At 39.4% G+C, this 17,316-nt stretch overlaps 3 protein-coding genes across 3 annotated transcripts; 1 reads left to right on the top strand and 2 right to left on the bottom strand.

Moving 5' to 3' along the window:
* Positions 1–34: 34 nt before the first annotated feature.
* bokb (BCL2 family apoptosis regulator BOK b) lies at positions 35–8,905 on the top strand. Its single transcript, XM_079648525.1, has 5 exons — positions 35–334; positions 846–1,188; positions 2,854–2,982; positions 6,832–6,995; positions 7,874–8,905. The coding sequence occupies exons 2-5, from the start codon at positions 966–968 to the stop codon at positions 7,997–7,999; spliced, it is 642 nt and encodes a 213-aa protein (XP_079504651.1). The 5' UTR covers positions 35–334; positions 846–965; the 3' UTR covers positions 8,000–8,905.
* Positions 8,906–9,104: 199 nt separating this feature from the next.
* On the bottom strand, positions 9,105–12,499 carry thap4 (THAP domain containing 4). Its single transcript, XM_079648093.1, has 5 exons — positions 12,336–12,499; positions 10,894–11,047; positions 10,635–10,744; positions 10,229–10,332; positions 9,105–10,076 (listed from the first exon to the last, which is right to left on the bottom strand). Exons 1-5 carry the CDS (start codon positions 12,358–12,360, stop codon positions 9,960–9,962), a joined length of 510 nt encoding a protein of 169 aa, XP_079504219.1. The 5' UTR covers positions 12,361–12,499; the 3' UTR covers positions 9,105–9,959.
* A 105-nt stretch (positions 12,500–12,604) lies between these two features.
* agxtb (alanine--glyoxylate and serine--pyruvate aminotransferase b) lies at positions 12,605–16,299 on the bottom strand. The gene is made up of 11 exons (XM_079648091.1): positions 15,963–16,299; positions 15,418–15,610; positions 15,066–15,130; positions 14,835–14,935; positions 14,671–14,741; positions 14,483–14,567; positions 14,267–14,365; positions 14,107–14,176; positions 13,555–13,650; positions 13,302–13,430; positions 12,605–12,968 (listed from the first exon to the last, which is right to left on the bottom strand). The coding sequence occupies exons 1-11, from the start codon at positions 16,233–16,235 to the stop codon at positions 12,861–12,863; spliced, it is 1,290 nt and encodes a 429-aa protein (XP_079504217.1). The 5' UTR covers positions 16,236–16,299; the 3' UTR covers positions 12,605–12,860.
* Positions 16,300–17,316: the final 1,017 nt, after the last annotated feature.

The following is a 17,316-nucleotide window of genomic DNA, read 5'->3' as shown; positions in this document are numbered from 1 at the left end:
GAGCGCCAATAGGAAGGTGGATCTACAGGTAGGCGTCCTCTCACTGCGTCCCTGCGATCAGTCGTTGCTTTCCGGCGAAACAAGTGGACCGAACACAACATGAGCTCTTTGAGGAATAAGACCTGAGGCTAAATTGATCCCGCTGCTTCCTAAATATCCGAAACTGCTTCTTTTCAGAGTTGTCGAGCTGTTTTCCCATGACTGTTTGGTTCTTTTAGCTGGGATACACTTGACCAGATAGCTGTTAAATGTTTTCTAAATAATTAGGCAAATTGGCAAACCACATTTATTACATCATAAGCGGGGACATCTCAATGTGGACACAACGTTGAATGTAAGTATGATATTGCGTTCAACAGCTCTAAATATTGATAAATCTACCGTGTTTTTATATTAGATGTTTTCCTTTCATTATGTTGCACTGAAAAACGCCTGCAATATGCATTTTTTAAAAACGTGTTGTTAAGCTCATTTTAGAGGGCTGTTACTGTCATACTCAAACATATTTCCCTTGTCATCTTGTGGTATCAGTATTGCATAACCCAAGAAATTTAGCAATATCTTGACTATCCCACAATGTGACTCACAACAATAACGCCTCCATCATATTCTTATGTAAGGTTCTCTTCTGATTTAGATTATCAGTGTCTGTATCCACCCTTGTTAATGTAGAAAAAGTCTGTATAGCAGGATCAATCTAGATGCTATCATTTTTGCACTAGTGGGTTGAATAAAAGTGTCTTTGTCTCACACCCATTCTGACAGAAACATTTCAAGATTAAGATATGTGAATCATGCATTCAACCAGTTGTCTCTTTCTTAGTCATGTTTTTCTCTCCTCACAGCTGCCATATTGTCCACCTCGTTAAACGTTGTTCCTCTGGGATTAAGAGACATCACGCTGAGACACAGCTGATCCCTAGAGGTCAGACACTCTCTGACCCAGAATCCCCCCGCAGGAGGATATGGAAGTCCTGCGCCGGTCCTCTGTGTTTGCTGCAGAAGTCCTGGATGTGTTTGACCGATCGTTGTCTGAGAAGGAGCTGGTGTCCCAGTCCAAAGCCTTGTGCAGAGACTACATAGTGTCCAGACTCAACCAGAACGGACTGGGATGGTCCAAAACTGAACTCAACCTCTCTCCCTCAAACGCAACGCTTGCTGAGGTTTCTTTGGTGCTTCTCTGCCTCGGTAAGAGAAACCTAAAGATATGTGAAAAAAGTGAATTCCAAGATATCTTAGAGCAACATGTGTGCACATTCAAGGCCTTGGTTGTTATTTCTTTGTGTACTCTGAACCTCCAACACCCAGGATATAGTTAAAATAAGACAAAGTGGTTTGGTCATAATTCTTTTAACTAGATTAGAAAAGCGCAGCACAGCAAACACTGCACACTAAAACTCACCAGAAAACTCCCTAGACACTCCCTTGTAACGGCACAGCCTTCTAACACCTAACAATAAAGTCCAAGCGTTTGTCAGCGAGTCAAAAATGACAGATAGTCTTAAGCTATTTAAACTTTTGTATTTATACCTAGGGTTGAAAGTAGAAGGATCACAACAAATTAGGGAGAGCGGTCAGAGGAAATTCTGGTTTATTGTCAATGTCTTAACCACAGACCACATATTTTTTTAATAGAACGATTAAGATTGAAAATGTGTTTTTATTTATTTTTATAATATTACGACATTCTTTTAATCCGATGGATCCGCATTGAAATATGCCTGCTGGTTTTAAAAACATTAACCAACAGGATAAAGTGAGAGATCCCTTTTTTGTGCAGCGAACTGTTGCAACATGAAATAAAATAAACATGAACGTTTTGGATTTACGACTTTGCAAAAGTTAGTTTGAGTGTGCTCTTGGAAAAAAAACAGGGCTTTACAATTTTTTTCTTAGAGCATTATAAGTTGGCTTCAAAATGATAGACTTTGATGTTTTGTACCCTTATATAGTGAGATCTCAGCCGGAAGCCAGTGTGACGGTGATATGATCACTGCTCTTGGGTGAAAAGCAGAGATGCTAATCTACTTTTAGATTAAAGTAGGCTGAGAGCTGCGATGACTCAACAGAGCTGGAATACACCATTCACAACATAAAATATGAACAAGTAGAAGGAAAATAACTCTTTAGATATTACTTTAAATGATTTCCACTAGTGCTGAACAATTATTCTGAATGTTATTGAAATCTCAAATCGGACAAGTTCATTGTATCTACATCCCAGGAATCACAATCTGTTTAAGGGAACATATGTGTCAAAATGCTCTACCAAATGAAATGCTATGGTGCACATATTATTCTAAAGAAATAATCTCTCGTTTGTACAGATCCTAGCAATAAGTCACATCATGATTATTTTTGTATATATTTTTCAATGAAAATTAGAATAATGATTCACATTCACCTCCAATATTGTGAATCATATCACAAATGCACAATCGGTCATAATAATTGCAATATATATATAGATTTGTTTATCCAGATTATTCACTCCTAGTTTTCACTGCACTGTTGATCATTTTCAAACTCTGATAAGCTTGGTTCAGAGGATGAGAGAAAGAGATGTCTTTGTGTGTATGGATATCTAGAACAAATTGATTACATGTGGAGGACTTGAATCAGTTAACACAGCAGCTAAAGTGCCCAGAGTCCAATTTTGGTGAGATATAAAAGTCTTACTTTGAACATCCTAACATCAGAGTCACTCCACTATCAGACAAGTCAAATAGCTTTGAATCAGTCTAAAGGTTGTTTAAAAGCTTGTTTAACCCAGACATTTAAACAATCGATTTACACAGCCTTTTAATGCTTCTCTCTCTTATTGTGTGTATGTGCTCCCTCTCTGTTACCTAGGCGACGAGCTGGAGTGTATACAGCCCAGTTTGTACAGGAACGTAGCGCGGCAGCTCAACATCTCTGTTGCCATGGAGAACATGGTTTCAGATGCCTTCATCGGAGTGGCGACAGAGATCTTCTCAACAGGTACACGGCTGTTGCTGAAGGTGATGATGATGTAGCAGACTGTACGTTATCCAAACTAAACATGGAGGCTGTGCTCAACATCAAATTCTAACTTACTGCATAGCACACCCTCAATCTGCATGTACTGCATACTAAACTAAAGATTAAGTATGCCATTACCAACAGACTGTTCACACGGAAGTATCAATCAATGCGCCTTATGAGGAAAGAAAGAAAGACATCATTTGTTTAATACAATTCAGGGTGTTATATTACACGCATAGTTTTATACAAATGAACAAATATAAAAACAGGACCACATGCATTAGTGTGGCAGAGCATCCGGGAGCATTAAGGGGTTTGATGCCTTGCTCAAGCAGTACCCAGATGGCGAACTGGCCCCTCTCCAGCTATCAGTTCACACTGTATTCTTTTGGTCCGATCAGGACTTGAACTAATTTCCAGAGCCAAGTCCCTGCAGACTGAGCTACTGCCGTCGTCAGAAGTAGGTTTTGAACCGATGCCTCCATTTGTCTGTCCTCGAGCGTGGCACCTTGGACCGCTCGGCCATCCTGACACAACATTGTGATCCAAGTTTTGTCCTTTATCACAAATGCATATATGCAGGCTTAGTGTTAAATTAGTAGGCTCCAGTTAATTTTTATATGTAACTTTACCCGGACATACTTGCCATTATTCGTAATGATTACTATTGATTTTCAACCGCCTGCCTCGCAGCCATTGCATATTAGATGCAATGCATTTTGGGGTTTGTTTAGTATCTTAATTAAGCTCACGTCTCCTGCTCACGCATTATAGCTTATGTGGTATAAATCGGAGCATTTCACACATACACAAAATCCAAACACCAAGCGCAGTTGGAATGTATTACATACTCAATTTTCCGTCTTAAGCATCATAACTAGTATGTCGGTATGTTATTTGGATACAGAGCTGTAGTCTTCAGCCAGCACAGGAAGTGGTTTACACTTCCACAGAGTCTGTGACTGTTGATTAGGGCCGTTACTGTGATTTAACAGGTGTGACTCTGCAGTTTCCATCAGCCTCTTTTGGCTGCGAGGTGCTTTTAGTGGGAGTGAGTGGCTGTGAATCATAAGTAGGTGGAGTGAGACTTCATTTAAAAGCACATAATAGCTCCCACTGATTTTTGGGATCTCTAAGTTTAGACACTGATTTGTTTGTGGTTATGGAGTTTCATGAATTAAAGTATTCTGCCTTATTTTGAGAACATTAAGATATTGTTCTTTACACAAAACTGCTCACTTTTGGTCCTGAATCGGGTCTAATTATCTGATATGCATCATAATATAAAGAACACACCACCATATGTATACTTTTATGCAATTGAAAGGGTGGAATCTGCGTTCTATCACAGTCCTTAACATCCAACATCATAGGTTTACTTTTGGTGCAATCGGCGCAAAAGCTTTTACATTTGCTTGAATCGGTACAATAAAATGTGCTTGCAGGGTTTTAAAATGAATACAATAATTACATGTTATATTTTAGGCAGTCAGTTTACCCTACTTTTATCAATATATATATATATTTCTTACAGTCCTAGGGATCAAGTTATATTTTGATACATATGAGTATTTTGACAAAGATGGGAGGTGAGCATGTTGAAGTATCATCCAAATATACCACAGCCTATAAAAGTTGATGGAAAGTGCATCTAAACTCGCTGAAATTGGTTGTTGATCGGATATCCGGCAGTCTACCGTCTGTCACTTGGTAGAGTAACCATAATGTATTTTTTCTTTACTAAACTACACCCTGTTATTTCCTCTTCATGTCCCATTGTTCTGATCTTTCCTCAGTCTTGGTCTTGAGAGATGCCTTCGGTTTGGTTGGTCTAGTTACGTCTCGACTTGTGTGTGTTGGCTCTTGGACTTGTTTCAAGTTGTCTTGACAACAGATCTGCTTTGTTCACTAAATAAAGTACCACTGACATTTTGAAGTATTCAAATAAAGAGTGACCTTCTGTCCTCAGTATGGGCCTTTGGGAGAGATTAGAGGGTCTGGCCGCTGTGTAAATAGTCATGTTTCCAGGAAAGATACAAAATTGATCCTCTTTTTATAATTGTCATGCATTGCTAAACTTATCCTTGTTTAGACGTCACAAGGATGACATTTTTGGAAAAAGCGTGGGATTCCTCCTGAAGAATAACAAACTAGTGAACCCAGGCTGCTCCAGCCTTCTGGGAAGGGTTGGAACCTGAATATAAATAGAAAAATGCATCTTGTTTCTCCCGCTGTACGGAATTTGCTCTATAAAGTGTCTCTGTCATTCTTCACTGTGAAAGTGCTTAACATGACCACAATAAAGGATAAACCAGTGAATCTACATATCAAACCACATGTTTCTTTATAGAGGTGGTTAAGCGGCCATCTGCACTGTGGTGTCCCTCAGTAAAATCAACACTGCTTGTCTCTCATCCATCTATCTTCGCCTGCCTCCCACTTCTGTTCTTCCGCTTTCCGCCCTCCTCCAGGTTTATCCCTGACTATCTTGTCTCTATTCTTGGCCTGTTTCTCAGTAGGGAGCGTTATGTGACGTCCTCTGACAGCTTTCATGGACAGTTATCTCATTTAATCTTGGCCAGAGCTCGCTCTAACCCCTGACACTGTAGGTCAGCCATGACAATGCATGCTGGCCTCAGGAGACTAATGCCATTAGGCCCTGCACTGCATCACTGGAAGTCGTTATAACATCCCAGCTGCCACGGAAACTGAGCCCAGAAATGGCTCAATGCCATTAATTATCAGATTGTTTAGGTAGAAAGAGGGACAAAGAATGTTCATTTTTCAGCTTCATGACTTTTCCCAGTGGTGAATGCGAAATCGTTTCTGAACCCGTCCACCTCCCCATAGCAGAAACTGCGTCAGTGTTCGACCACATCCATGCAAAGGCAACACAATCTCACACTTTTTAATTTATAACTGGCTGGAAAGACGTCTTATCAGCTACATTAACGCAAATGCACTGGTTTGTTGACTTAAACCTCGTATTTACAGTCTGTTTCAGTACAAAGTACACCAACTGCCTCCCATGCTTCATGTCAGGTCACAGAATATGTAACCTTCCTAAGATCGGGCCATTCATTTTTGTCCTCTTTTGGAGACGTGACACTGAGGCCATTATTTCAACCACCATTACAGGCAGTTTATTGCAGTGCTAATGTACCGTGAAAAACACTTCCTGGGCGTTTTAGTAATGTAACAAACATGGGGGTGTGACCAACATTACACGTTGTTTCATTTCAAATTAGCAGGAGTTAAATGGTCAAAATTGCAAATGTGTTTTACTTGCATTTGGGCAATTAAAAAACATATGTTTTAATAGCAATAAAACAGATGATGGAAGAAAAAATGAAAGAGATTAGGTTATTTATTACAGTAAACATAATGTCATGCAATTTAAGTTTACAGTTAACTGAAATTAAGCCAATAAATAAGAAAAGCAAATTGAATAAAATATCTAAATTATCAAACCTATTTTTTTGTTCACATGAGGCTAGAGTAGATGGGTGTTGACTAGGATTTGCACCCAAAAGAACAGGAAAACAAAGTGTTTATGTTGGTGTAAATAAAGCAGTTTATTGATAACAGTCAGGAAACACTGGAACACTGGACACTGGAGGATAGACGCTCAGGGCTTCACGATACTGTAGTGAGATATTTTTGCTTCTTACTTATCAAACCACTGCTGTGTGACCGCAAGACAAAATCACTGTTTGAATATCTGAAGCAAAAAAAGATGCCTATCAGAAAAGCTTCTCTATTCATAGATGTAAAAAAAAAAGACATAAAACATAACCGGGTGATGTGTGTTCTGTTCTGCTGCAGGTATAACATGGGGTAAGGTGGTGGCCATGTTTGCAGTAGCCGGAGCCCTGGCAGTGGATTGTGTCCGAAACGGTTACCCCACCACCGTGCAAATCATAGTGGACAGTCTGGGACAGTTCGTCCGCAAGTTCCTGGCTCCCTGGCTGAAGAGACGGGGAGGATGGGTAGGTGCAATTTTCAGGAATGTTCCTGTTTGTGCACTAGCTTTCCCCCTCACCTTTATATGATGAATGCTGCTGTATTAGGATGTTACTGAGACTTTTGGTGGAAATATTTCATTTAAATCAAACAAGTTAACATCTGAGAAAGTAAGAGGGAAATGCACTGTTTACATCTTGTTTTTGGGGTTTAAATTGGCAAAAACGTTTGTTGAAGCTAGATGACTGATAATGTTATCTTGTTCATGGATCAGAGCTCACTTTGCTTTCACAAGCTCTGAGTCAGAGGGGAGTTGCATAAAATGAGAAGCTCGCTCAGAAAGGCCCAGTTATGGGTTTGAATGTGTAGCTTTTTCATACATACTGTTGCTTCCTGTTGGCTGATCTGATACTAATACTTGCAGTTAATTTGTTTCTATTGCCCTCTTTTGGTAAAAAGGAGTACAAAGATGTGCTCAAATAAGATCAGATATACTGTAAATCATTTGTTTTCTATAAGCAAACTAAAACAAAAGGCAGCAACCCAATGATTACAAAAATATGGAAATAAGTCAGTTCACCTCTGAACAATTTGTGATGTACCTGTCACTCAAAAATAAAAATGGAATTCACCAGATAATTTACTAATAGCTGCACAACTTACACCGTTTTCATCAGCCTCAGCTTTACTTTGTGAGAATAGTTATAATAAAAACATGTTAGCCAAGTCTTGCCTTTATCTTCACGAGGGCTGCCTTGTTCATGTGATTTGGGGAAGGGTTTTCCCCTGATAGTTCACCTGGTTCCTGGAAATGATATTTGAATTTAAAAAATGTTTTAAACACAGTAAATATGTGTAGGTATTTGTAGTCCATTTTTTAAAAGTATGAATTTCCTTTCATCAGGCGGAGATGACGAAATGTGTGGTGAAGAAGGATCTCACCCCTAAGCACCACTGGCTGTCGTCTGCCATCGAGTCCCTGAAATATTTCCTCACTACAATGTACGTGTACATCATGAAGGAACCATGAATCAGCACAGGAGTAATCATCATTGTTTTAAATGACATTCAAAATCTCAGACTCAATCATAATGGGTGGGTCGGCGATGGTTCGTGCCTGCGTGCAGATGTCAGTCTGCTGAATGACCATCGACAAATGTTTCATCAGCATCGTGTTTGTGTCATCTCAGTGATTTCTCCTCATCCAAAGAGTTGTCACTCAAGAGCATAAATGGCATTGAATTAAGTTTGTGTCACTCCACGTCTTCTGCATACTTTCACATTGCTTACACTGGTGCGGTAGACACCTCCAGTGTTGTAACTGTAAAGTGTGATGGTGTTCAGGTTTAATGTGAGGTATTTTGCACTCCTGAGATAAAACGTTCAATGCTTTGATTTGGTGTTTGTCTCAGAGAATTAACCTGAATGAATATTTTGAGGTGAAAGCCTCATTTGAAACGAAAATCTGTGCTCAGCTGGCTGGGTCTCGTGAGTTTTCCGAGTGTGAAAAGGCCTGCTATCACATGAAGCTAAGGTGTTTCAACAGCAATCACTTCTTTGATTTACACTATTGTACTTCACCAAAGCACACAGTGTCTCTTCCCAAATACTACAAACCTGCTGCTGCACTTCCACACATCGTTGACCAAGAAATGTTGGGTCTCATTTTGGCCAAAGAACTTAAGGACACAGGAATGGTATGAACTGTATGCATATATTTTGGTGAACTTGATTCCTTTTTTAAATCTGTATAAAGTTGTATCTATGATTTTTATTTTCTATATTGAATGTGACTTGAAGCCACTGCAGTATAAAGACCACGGCTCTCCAGGACGATTGTGTGGTATGCTTGATGATTGTAACTTTCAGTGTTAATTTATAAATGTGTGTCTGAATGTTTTTTCTAAAAAGCTATAATAAACTTAACAAATCTAAACACTTTTGCTTATTCTTTGATGCTACTACCCACTGATTTGACACAGGGGTTTAAAGGTGGGTTCTTGTTGCATGTCAGTCATAGCACAACATTCCCCCCCTCGTTTACTGAAGGCTATAAAATGTTCCAAAAAAGTCCAAGAAGCGATCAAGAGGAATAAAAACATTAAGTTATTAAAATAAATGAAGACGAAGTCAAATGAAATAAGTCAAATCACTTTTCTTTTTAATGCAACCTGTGTGAGAACATCTATATTTATGAACTGTCCACTGACAGACATAAACCAAACAAGCACATAAATGACACTCTTTACCATAACCACAATAACACTCATAAGAATAACTGACCTTTTACACACAAAACCCTTTTCATTCACTCCAGCAGGATAGCAGTTATTTTACCTTTCAATTGTAACTTAGTGTAATGAAAGTTCAAGACATGAGAACACAGCACAACATTAGTTCAGAGCTTCATAAGCTGACCAGCTCCAAGAATAAATATCCAGACAATATATATAAATATACCGGAAGCACCCGTACTTAGCCAAGGCCATTAAGTGCAAATAATAATACATTTCTTTTTTAATAAATTGTCCCCGTGGAGTTATATACCTGTAGTTTCTGGTTTAACTCTATTTCAGTAATCTACAGGTGATGGTAATGTACTGAGATATACAGCAGAATGCCAGCAAATGCAGGGAAGAAGAAGACAGGTTGCTCTTTACCATGGCTGTAAATAATGGAGTATTTGAAATAGCTTGTTCTATGAGGAAGGAAATGTGTTAAATGTGTGTTAAACCTCATGAACACACACACACGGTGTTTGAAACTGAATGTAATCATAATGTGTGTTTGTTCATGAGAAAACTCCACAGGGCTTTTTACATTTTTGAATATATCTCTACAAGTTTCTCACTGTAATGCAATAATACACCCCCTACCCCAAGCTGTTTTAAATGATTCATTGACTTAACAGTTATTTTTCATCATTTCAGCAACATTTGTCTTTCCTGACCAAAATACTGCTATTATAAGAAGCCCAGCAGCCTGTTGGGTTATGATGACCGACGGTAGGTGATGTGCAAGTGCTGCATCAGAGGCTGGTTGTCTGTTGCCATGGAAACGCTCTGCTCCAGCCTCCCATCTGATCGGAGCTGAATCACTCGAGAAATCTGAAGAGTGCGGGCAAGGACATCGGCACAAAAGGAAGCGTAAATAATTTATTGAATAAAACAAGTTATGTTTTGTTGATGCTTTTTGGACTGTGTGTGGGCAGTAGTTAATATGAATTTTTAATGATGCAGGATCAGAGAACCGGTTTTACCTTCTGCACATGCGGCTCTCTGGCGAAGGAGGTCCGGGCCACCGCCTGGCTCTGAAGGTTCAGCTGCTGCCCGGTCAGATCCCCCTCCTCAATCTCCACCAGACCTGCACATAAAGACACACTGGTCTCAAAACATGTGTGAAGTCACAGGAAGTTAGCGCTTAGAAATTCACTATATGCACAATTTTTAAGTTTAGTTTATGAGAAAAATGTATCTCTCTATGTCATGTCTGGAATATATCCCTTCACTAATGCATCTCTTATATTTATATATTCAATTTAACCTTACAATTACCTCAGATAACACTACATATCAGGCCTTTGCACATCTGAGTGATTACCACATATAACAGAAATACAAGTACATACAAAACAAGGGTACATCCAGCAACATGAATGTAACCACCTGAGTTCTGTGCAATAATGAACGCCACTCTGTTAGTTCCCGGCTGCATTCGAATGAAACCGCACTCCCTGTGCATGGGCCTTTTGGTCTCTGCATGGAAGGCGTTAAACCTGTCAAACAAAATAAGAACGAGAAATGAATAAAACATAAAGTCTGTTTACAGGATGCACATTTCCTAAGTAAACAAAGAGTTGAGAAAATAAACCACAACATTTTTCAGCTTAGTGTTACATTTCTAAATTCTCCCAGAGTTACCTACGTGAAGTTGATGACTGGTTGTCCCACATGGCTGAAGTTCAGTGTCTCTGTGTAGTGGAAAGGTTTTATGGTGGGAAAATTGCCCTCACCAGGTTCATCCGACTCCCAGGTACCCAGAAGCCAGTCGAGGGCGAGGAGGGCTTGGTTTAACTCCACTGATGGTAAAAAAACATAATAATCATGAAATAATATCATCAAACGCTCCATTATCATGAAAACAGAGAACAAATTCAATCAATATCAGGTGGTGATGGGTGATGCCACAAATAAGAATACACTAATATACTGTAACTCAGCATGTCATTAATTTTGAATGATCTCTTAATCAAACAAACAAACACAATGTTATACAATTGGGAGTAAAAAAACCGACCAGAGTAACACCTTTAAAACACCAAGATAACAAATCAAAATACTCTTAATAATTTCTCCTTAAAGCGTTTATTTTCCCATTAATTCTATTTTTTGCTTTTGTTTAAATGTATCTCATTGTCTTCTGATCAAAGTGTAGGCTATCTCTCCTTGTCATTCACTTTTATGTAAAGCATAAAACAACTGTTGCATTTTATGTTGGAAATGCAGAATAGAAACGAGAACTCTTGCTATAGTTATAACAATATTGCCTGGACTGCATCCTATTCAGGTAGGTTTTTAATATTATTTAAATGGTTTAATCCCAATGTCTTTGATTTACACATTTTGCTGACAATGTCACCAGAATCTGAATAGTATTGAACAGTAAAATTGTTAAGTTAACCTTCATGGCAGAGCTTTTAAGTAACTGGAGAATGTGAAATAAAAGAGCCCCCTAAACGTATATTCCTGCAACAGGGAGGGAAGAAAATGTGAATTAGATGCAAGGAAGAGTCCTAATAAAAATGCACTGTATACACTGTGCTGCAGCTCTCCCATTCTAACGGTAGGTGGCGATGGAGCGAAGGACATTTGGCAGAAACCAGAAACCAGAAGAAGACTCTTCAGTAAATTCAGAGGAAGGTGGATGTTTTGTTCAAAACTCATATCAATAATATAAGTAACACTTTGCAAATAACACGCATTTATCACAGCAACATTTGGCGACGTTTTGATTCGCAGACCACAACATAACCCATTTAAAAGTCAGAGAACTAAAACAACATCTCCACCTGTCCCTGGTTGGTTTACTGTCACGGAAGTACGCTACTTTCGGTTGTTAAAGCTCACTGATATCCTAATTTCAAAGATAAGCTTGATGTAAAAACTCACAAACCTCAGGACAAATGTAACGTTTGCACTTTGATAATTTTTTGTAAATTATTGCTCTAAAAAGCTGCCGAATTATTTTTTAGTAACCTTACTGCAAGGTATCATTTAATCCCTGCGACATTGCAGCGAGAACCTACATTTGACATTGATTCTAATATGTGTATAATATAATATTATAAATGTTAACCATTGTCCTACCTGTCTGATTTGCAGGACACGCCATTTTATAATCCAAATTGCAGTCAATAGACTCTAAAGCGAGTATAAATCATGAAGAAGCACTAACACACCTGCTCTATTATGTCACGTAATACACTGCGACAGTGTTGTGAATCAATTTTATATACGGCTATCACAGAAGGGAATCCTGGGTAATGTAGTTCTGATTCAGGTTAAGCACATGTATGGACTTTTGACCATACTTTCGACATCAGTACTGTTATCACACATTAAGGCAGGAAAATGAGTGTTTGATAAATTAAAGCACACTTTATTGACAGCTTTCAGTGCACTGAGAGTGGAACATAAATGGAAACATCTGCTCCTTTATTTCTAAACTAGTGTACTTACACAAGGCCCATTGCCTTAGGTTTCATACAATCTCTACCGTCAAAGCACAGACACATGCAGAACCGATGCGCTGTTCCAGGTTTCTAGCGTTTTCGGGACACTTAATGTTTTATTCCTTAATGAATGAGTACAGGGTGAGTGGAGAACGTTCTCTTAAGCCTTGCTCTTTTTGCAGTTCTTCAGAGCGTCTGCCAGGGCACGCAGTGCCATGTCAGCATTGGTCTTCTCGCAGTTGTATCCCATCAATCCAATCCTCATCACCTAATAAAACGAGAGGTGGAAAATGCATTAAAATGACTCAGCAGCATGACTCAGAAAGCTGTAAAGGCTACAAACGGACAACATTGCTCTTGCTATAACTGATGTGGTTTGATCTTAATGTTTACTTGATTAGAATATTCTTAATGAGACTATTTCCCTGGTTATGTTTATTTGGGGAGACATTGTTATCTTTTTAGAGCAACCTTATGCAAAGATGCTGAGATTATTGTTCACATCTACAATCTACAGGTCAGCTGATAATGACTACAATGTCAAAGGCATACATGTGTCTGTCAACTGTACAGGGTTATCATATTGACAGCAAGCACCCACCATGTCCATTGAAGGACCCAGGCCCCCAGTCATCTCCATCTGGTGGTGTTTCATGATGTAGGCCAGCAGCTCCCTCCAGTTGTAGCCTTCAGGGATGGCGATGGTGGTGACAGAGGGAAGCCTCAGGTCCTGCAGGATACAACATAACTGTCAGTTGTAGTGCAGTGATATACAGAGCTCCAAACTGATACTTTTTTCGTATATTCTTTAGCGTTTTATATCTAGCGTTTCGTTTTGTTGTTGTCTGTATCACCATATCAGGGATGAAGAGTTTAAGGCCCAGGTCCTCCAATCCCCTGTAAAGGTAGGCTGCCACCTCCTTGTGCTTCTTCCAGGACTCCTCCAGCCCCTAGAGGGAGACAAAGATCAATGGAGGTACGTGAGAATCAGACCAGAAGTTAGAGACACTGCCATTACAAGGCCAGACTACTGCTGCAGTAATAGAGGTTGTGTGCTTTTTCTAGCTAAATGAAAACACAACTTCTATATCACATTTTACAATACATTAAAAAAGGCAGGATTTGATAAAAACTACCTTTTATTCTACTCCTTTTTTCAGACATGAAGAATATCCTTTTTTATTGATAGTTTGCTCTATGCTTTTGCTAGGTATTATAGTTGTATTATCTCACTTATAGTTTTATTTTTTTAATAAAAAATAAATAAAGAGCATGGTATGCCCCTATTACAGCCCGGAATTTGTATCTGTAACAAACTGCCTTAAGACAAATATAGTGTAGGCCTACGTAAATACATTTTAGATCACATAAACAAAGATACTAATATGTATTTAATTTCCCTTTACCTTCTCAGCAACAATGGCCAGACTCTCTCTCAGGGCAAAGAATCCAGACACTGGACCGGTGTGGTGGTATCTAAAACCCAGAGCCAACCAAAAAACGTTTCATAATAATACTTTAAGTTAAAATATGGTTTTAGGTGACATGAAATCGTTGTGGACTTACAGTCTGGCTGGTTGGCCATCACAACCCCAGTAGTTGGACAGATATGTCATGTCGAAGAGGTAGGATACTGGTTTTGTTTTCCTGTTAAACATCTTGTGGCTTTGAGGGGTAACAGGGAGACAAATAGATACATGAATGGTCTAACTCTAATAATCCTTGCAGTGGCAGAAATGTATCTCTCAAATGGACAGATGCATACAGAAAGCTCCCCCTCACCATGCTCTGTCATTAAAGGAGATGGGTGCTGTGCCAGGAGGCGCGTTCAGAGCCTTCTGAGAACCAGTGTACAGGATGTCAATATCTGGAAGCACAAGAGGCAGATTACATCACGCACAAGCACATTGTAGCAGCTGACAGAATGTGATCTGATGTTATTCATTGTTTTATTTATTTTATAGTCTTACTTTGCTTGTCCATAAAAATTGGTGCTGCACCAAGAGATGCGACTGTGTCAACCAGGAAGAGGCAGTTATGTCTGGGGGAGAGAGGACAGTATAGGGGAAATATTATATTTGATGTGGTCATTTTATGAAAGTGTACGTTCAGGCAGATGCATTAGGAGGCTTACTTTCTGCAAATGTCTCCAATGCCGTCTACTGGGTGACAGAGGCCAGCGGAGGACTCTCCATGTGTGAGGAAAAACAGGACGGGCTTGTGTTTTTCTACAGCCTACAGAAAGATGTAGAAGTGAGTTTAATCGCATGTGTTCTTGTTACTTGTACAAGTCACATACAAGTTCTGGTTGAGGTAGACATTTGTGTAGTGGTTTATTCTAGCTTTAGTAAATGATAGTGCCTACCTGTTCAATTTCCTTATTGCTGAAATATCCTCCAGGTGCTTTTACCATTCTATGTACATTGGCACCTAAAAGTGTAAAAACAAATGTCATCATCTGTAATGGATAGAATGAAAGAAAGGTGAAAGAAGTAATCAGATAATCAGAACATGGATATTATTAGATTAAAGTACTTTAAAACCTAACTTAATCACAGTACTTGAGTAAATCTACTTTGTTACTTTCCACCAATAGAAAGAGAGATAGGTAGAGGAATGCATGGTATAATGCTAGAGTGCACAATCCGTGTAAACGTATGTGTGTCTTCTTTGGAGACCCAATTGACGCGTGCGTAAAACCTTGCGTAAAGACGTACCCATTCTTTCTGCAATTTCTGCGACGCGCTCTCCCCAGATACCGTTGACGCCAACGAGCACGCTCTCCCCCGGCTCCACCGTGTTGAACACTGCACACTCCATGGCCGCGTGCCCGGAGCCACTCATAGCTATAGTCATGTTGTTCTCTGTCTGAAAGATGTATTGGATCCCTCGCTTGATGTCATTCATGATCTGGCGGAGACAATACAAAGTTTGAAATCTCGTTTAGCATTTCATTAGTCAGTTATTGTTACCAATCACTTGAAGTTATTTCAGTGCAATTGCCATTGATTTGGGATAATATGCAAATATTTATTTGATAACTTTTATAATAAAATCTGAAGAATGTATATTAACATATGTGTTGCACCACAACAAACCTTCAACTTTAATGTATTCTAAGAAAACTAATATTTCCGTGGTTAAGAAAATATTTCACAAGTTGTCCTTTACCCTAATTAATGAGCAAGTGTGCACAATTTTAAAATGTAACAATACTAAATGAATTCTGTATACTATTGAGATGTTCAAACAAAGCCTTTACCTCATACATTTCTGGATGCAGGTGACCGATAATCGGCCTGCCCTGTGCCGCTAAAATACGTGGAGGAACGTTTGATGGTCCAGGTCCGAACAGGTAACGCAGTGGAGTCTCCAGCGGCCTGAGCATGCATGCCGGCGGTGGGATGGAAACGGAGGACATGGAGCGATCTAGTCTGAGCAGCAGAGGCGCGCTCCTGGCGGCCAACGGACCATCGAGGGCCGCTGCTGCCTGCTGAGCGAGCAGCGCGCTCCGGCTGAACAAAGCCCGCTGCATGACTGCTGCTGGTTCCTGAGAGCCTACCCCGAGTGACTGAGGGAATGAACCTGACCAGGAGTTTTAGGTACATATTTAAAACAAACAGGTATTTGACCTGTTGGCCAAGGGGCGGTGTGCCTCCCCTCACAGCAAACCCTGCCCTTTAGTTCAGGCTGGGAGACACATAAACAAAATACAAAATGATGTTATGAAATATGTTTTTATCCAGCCAAGTGTCAAGCTTCCACATTTAAAATGTATTCAAGACAAATTAAATTATTTCATAATTTTGTACATGACATCGTTTTATTGGTTTAGTTTTGGTTAATTAAAACATATTTAAAATACAGGTCATCATAAATATTGGAGATATGTGAAATGGGGAACCGGTAAGACTTTTGAAGTAAGAGAAAAGAAAGTGGGCTAGAATATTTAATATAAGAAACACATTGTGTATATTTGGAAAATTGCAAGTAATAAACACTAACATTTACAAACTAAACACCAGACTAACCCAAGAGAAGACAAAGACCCTAGAAAGAAACTTTAACCAAACTAATTGGTACCTAAACATTTATTCCATCAGTATAAATATTTATTGGATTTTTAGAGTATAAAGTGACTACTTTAAGGTCATACATAGAAAATAGTTCAAAATGTAAGAAAAGCGTTGCCAATGTGAACACTCTCAGTGCGTGTTGGCATTCTTTCTTACAGTTTTGATCCACCACAACTGTTTTTGTGACTTATTGAACTTAATCTCCATGACTGTTGAACATTTGTGGAAAGTTAGGACATACAAACAGAACTGGTTCAGGTCAGATGCAGGTGGTTTGTTGATTCTGTCTGAGCCAGCGCTGCTTTTGTCAAGAGGAGTCTCCTCTCAGAGAGCCAATCTGCTCTCTCAGAGAAGGACACACACACACACACACACACACACACACACACACACACACACACACACACACACACACACACACACACACACACACACACACACACACACACACACACACACACACACACACACACACACACACACACACACACACACACACACACACACACACACACACACACACACACACACTCAAACAGA

The sequence above is a fragment of the Notothenia rossii genome, assembly GCF_949606895.1.
Source record: "Notothenia rossii genome assembly, chromosome: 9".
NCBI classification, from domain to species: Eukaryota; Metazoa; Chordata; class Actinopteri; order Perciformes; family Nototheniidae; genus Notothenia; species Notothenia rossii.
The sequence above is the reverse complement of the archived record's forward strand: the minus strand, read 5'-3'. Positions and strand labels throughout refer to the sequence as shown.